General features: G+C 37.2%; 1 protein-coding gene across 1 annotated transcript in view; it reads left to right on the top strand.

Annotated features, from left to right (window-relative positions):
* The first annotated feature begins 1,008 nt into the window (after positions 1–1,008).
* LOC131782417 (uncharacterized) overlaps positions 1,009–2,821 on the top strand; it is a 3,255-nt gene continuing 1,442 nt past the window's right edge. The window contains exons 1-3 of the mRNA XM_066161734.1: positions 1,009–1,029; positions 1,323–1,608; positions 2,239–2,387. Coding sequence (XP_066017831.1) covers positions 1,009–1,029; positions 1,323–1,608; positions 2,239–2,387 — 456 coding nt within the window. The remainder of the gene's footprint in view (positions 1,030–1,322; positions 1,609–2,238; positions 2,388–2,821) is intronic.

Below are 2,821 nucleotides of genomic sequence, written 5' to 3'. Positions count from 1 at the left end.
ATGTTGTCACCGCAGGGTGAAAATTGTCCATTTCGCAAAATAGTAACTCTCCTAAAATTACTATTTTGCGAAATACATTTTAATACGGTTTAAGAAATAAGAGGAGGCCAAAATCTTCGGTGATATACTTATTTGTAATGTTTAAATGTATTTTTGTGACATGAAAGAGGTCACGTTGTCACCGCAGGGGTGAAAATAGTCCATTTCGCAAAATAGTAACTCTCCTAAAATTACTATTTTGCGAAATACATTTTAATACGGTTTAAGAAATAACAGGAGGCCAAAATGTTCGGTGATATACTAATTTGTAATGTTTAAATGAATTTTTATGACATGAAAGAGGTCACGTTGTTACCGCAGGGTGAAAATTGTCCATTTCGCAAAATAGTAACTCTCCTAAAATTACTATTTTGCGAAATACATTTTAATACGGTTTAAAAAATAAGAGGAGGCCAAAATGTTCGGTGATATACTAATTTGTAATGTTTAAATGTATTTTTGTGACATGAAAGAGGTCACGTTGTCATCGCAGGGGTGAAAATGGTCCATTTCGCAAAATAGTAACTCTCCTAAAATTACTATTTTGCGAAATATATTTTCATACGGTTTAAGAAATAAGAGGAGGCCAAAATGTTCGGTTATATACTAATTTGTAATGTTTAAATGTATTTTCGCGACATGAAAGAGGTCACGTTGTCACCGCAGAGTGAAAATGGTCCATTTCGCAAAATAGTAACTCTCCTAAAATTACTATTTTGCGAAATGAATAAAAATCCTTCTTATTAATGAACGATTACTCCAAAATCCTTGTGAAAGTTATCTTTACCTTATTTGAAAATATATCTGCATTATTCCTTTTGTTTTATTTCATCTGACCCGATTTCGTTTCGTTTCGTTTCGTTTCGTTTCGCAAAATAGTATAAGCCCTTAAAGGTTACATGGTTCTGTGAGAACCCAATATGAATATTGATAGAGAACCTTGTTAGGGCTTCTGATTGACCAATTCCTATGGGTAACTGTGCCGAAAAGGTCCGATTAAATAAAGAAGTTTCAGGAAGATTCATTGCTGTAGTCTCGTTTATTATCCAAAAATTGTAGTTTTACAACAATTATTATCTAATACTAAGAAAGGAAATTACCAAAAAGTACTAAAAAAAACGGACATCCTGTTCGGGTCCTACTCTATGTCGACTAAAAACTGACTGATAATGCCGGCTCCCACTTCAAAATAACATCATACATTTTCGAACGAGTCCCACATGCACACATTTATTCTACTGAATCATAATGCTATTACAATAGTTGGCTTTTAACTCCACAAGGATCCAACTGATCCAGGGAACGTGCCTCCGCACAACCCCAATTATGGAAGTAATCCCGCACGACACCACCAGGATGGTTATCCGGAGGGACGTAACCGGGTAGGTAAAACCGAAGGAAATCGACACAATCCAGAGAGGCCTCGACCCGGAGGGTACCTTCCAGGATATGATCACGGAGGGTATTCTGCAGGACATTATCATGAAGAAAGTGACGCAAGGACAATCTATGATCAAGAAATGCAGACTCAGGCCCAGGAGCAGATTCAGAAGCAACGCACGTTGCAAGGTAACCTAACGAAACTCGATCGATTTGATTTTCAGGAGTTTGCTGGCACTAAAGACCACCTTTTTCATACTGCCTAATTCCACGTATTTGTTACACGTCAAAGCAGTCAAAGTTAAAATTTGCAGGATTTTTGTGAAGCTTTTGATTAAGTTCAAAGCAGCATTATGAGGAACGGAAAACAGTACTTACTGTCTTTTATAACTCAAAGGTATGGCTGAAATGTACTTGTAACTAGAAAGTAAATGATGAATACAGGATATACGTCGCATTCACAGAAAACGCACCAAGACCTTATAAGTATCAAAAATGACAGTAGTTCGAAAATAAGAAAAAGGAGTACGAAATCCAACGAGACTGAATTTCAGAAAGAGATGAAGCAAAATGTTTTAGGGCACATTGGAATAAGGTGCTTTGAGAGACCCTCAGCCATGTAAAGCTACTTATTAGGCCTAGTTAACTTGTTTGAGCTCACTCAATGTCCCTTGAAATGCCCTGTGTCACGAGATACACCAATACAGAAGTCTATCATTCCTGAAATACCTCTGAAGTGGTTGCTCCTGCTTTAATTATTCTTAAGACAATTTTCATGACAGCAGTATTCAACAGCTAAATTTTTCCCTTGATCCTCAGCAAGCGCACAGATGTTGTATGACGGTTATGAAAACACCATGGGTATGATTGAGGAACTGGAGAAACACGAAGGGCACAATATGTCTGCTGGATTTTCAGGATTGATGACTCACATCATCCCAAAGGGAACCAAGAAACCCAAACGTGATGTGAGTTAGTCAGAAAACCTCGCTTAGGCGTTATGCTGAGGAGTGGCACTCTTAATTGTTTTAGATTCACAGTGACCACGTTTAATTTATCATTTGCAGCTCGCTATCTTCTCGGCTATGACTTTATTAATACTGTCTTTTCTTAACTAATCGAGTGTTTCTATTTCCTATTTGAAGTATCTCTGTTCTATCTACCTGTTGCAATTGCATGTGCCGTACCTGTTCTTCTATGTGTGTACTAAAGTTGTCTATCAGGTGAAAAATATATCCCGTACATAACAGCGTATACAGGCTAAGTTTCGTAATTTAAAAAAATAAACATTAAAAGAGACAATCGTCATTGAGATTCAGTCGTCGCAAAAGAATATGACCTTTTGGTTGAAACGATATCCGTCACTTCGCTCCATGGTTGGATCGCTTTAAGTCAATTCGCT

Source organism: Pocillopora verrucosa, chromosome 14 (genome assembly GCF_036669915.1).
Source record: "Pocillopora verrucosa isolate sample1 chromosome 14, ASM3666991v2, whole genome shotgun sequence".
Classification (NCBI taxonomy): Eukaryota; Metazoa; Cnidaria; class Anthozoa; order Scleractinia; family Pocilloporidae; genus Pocillopora; species Pocillopora verrucosa.
Note: the sequence above shows the minus strand (reverse complement) of the source record. Positions and strands in the feature narration are given on the sequence as shown.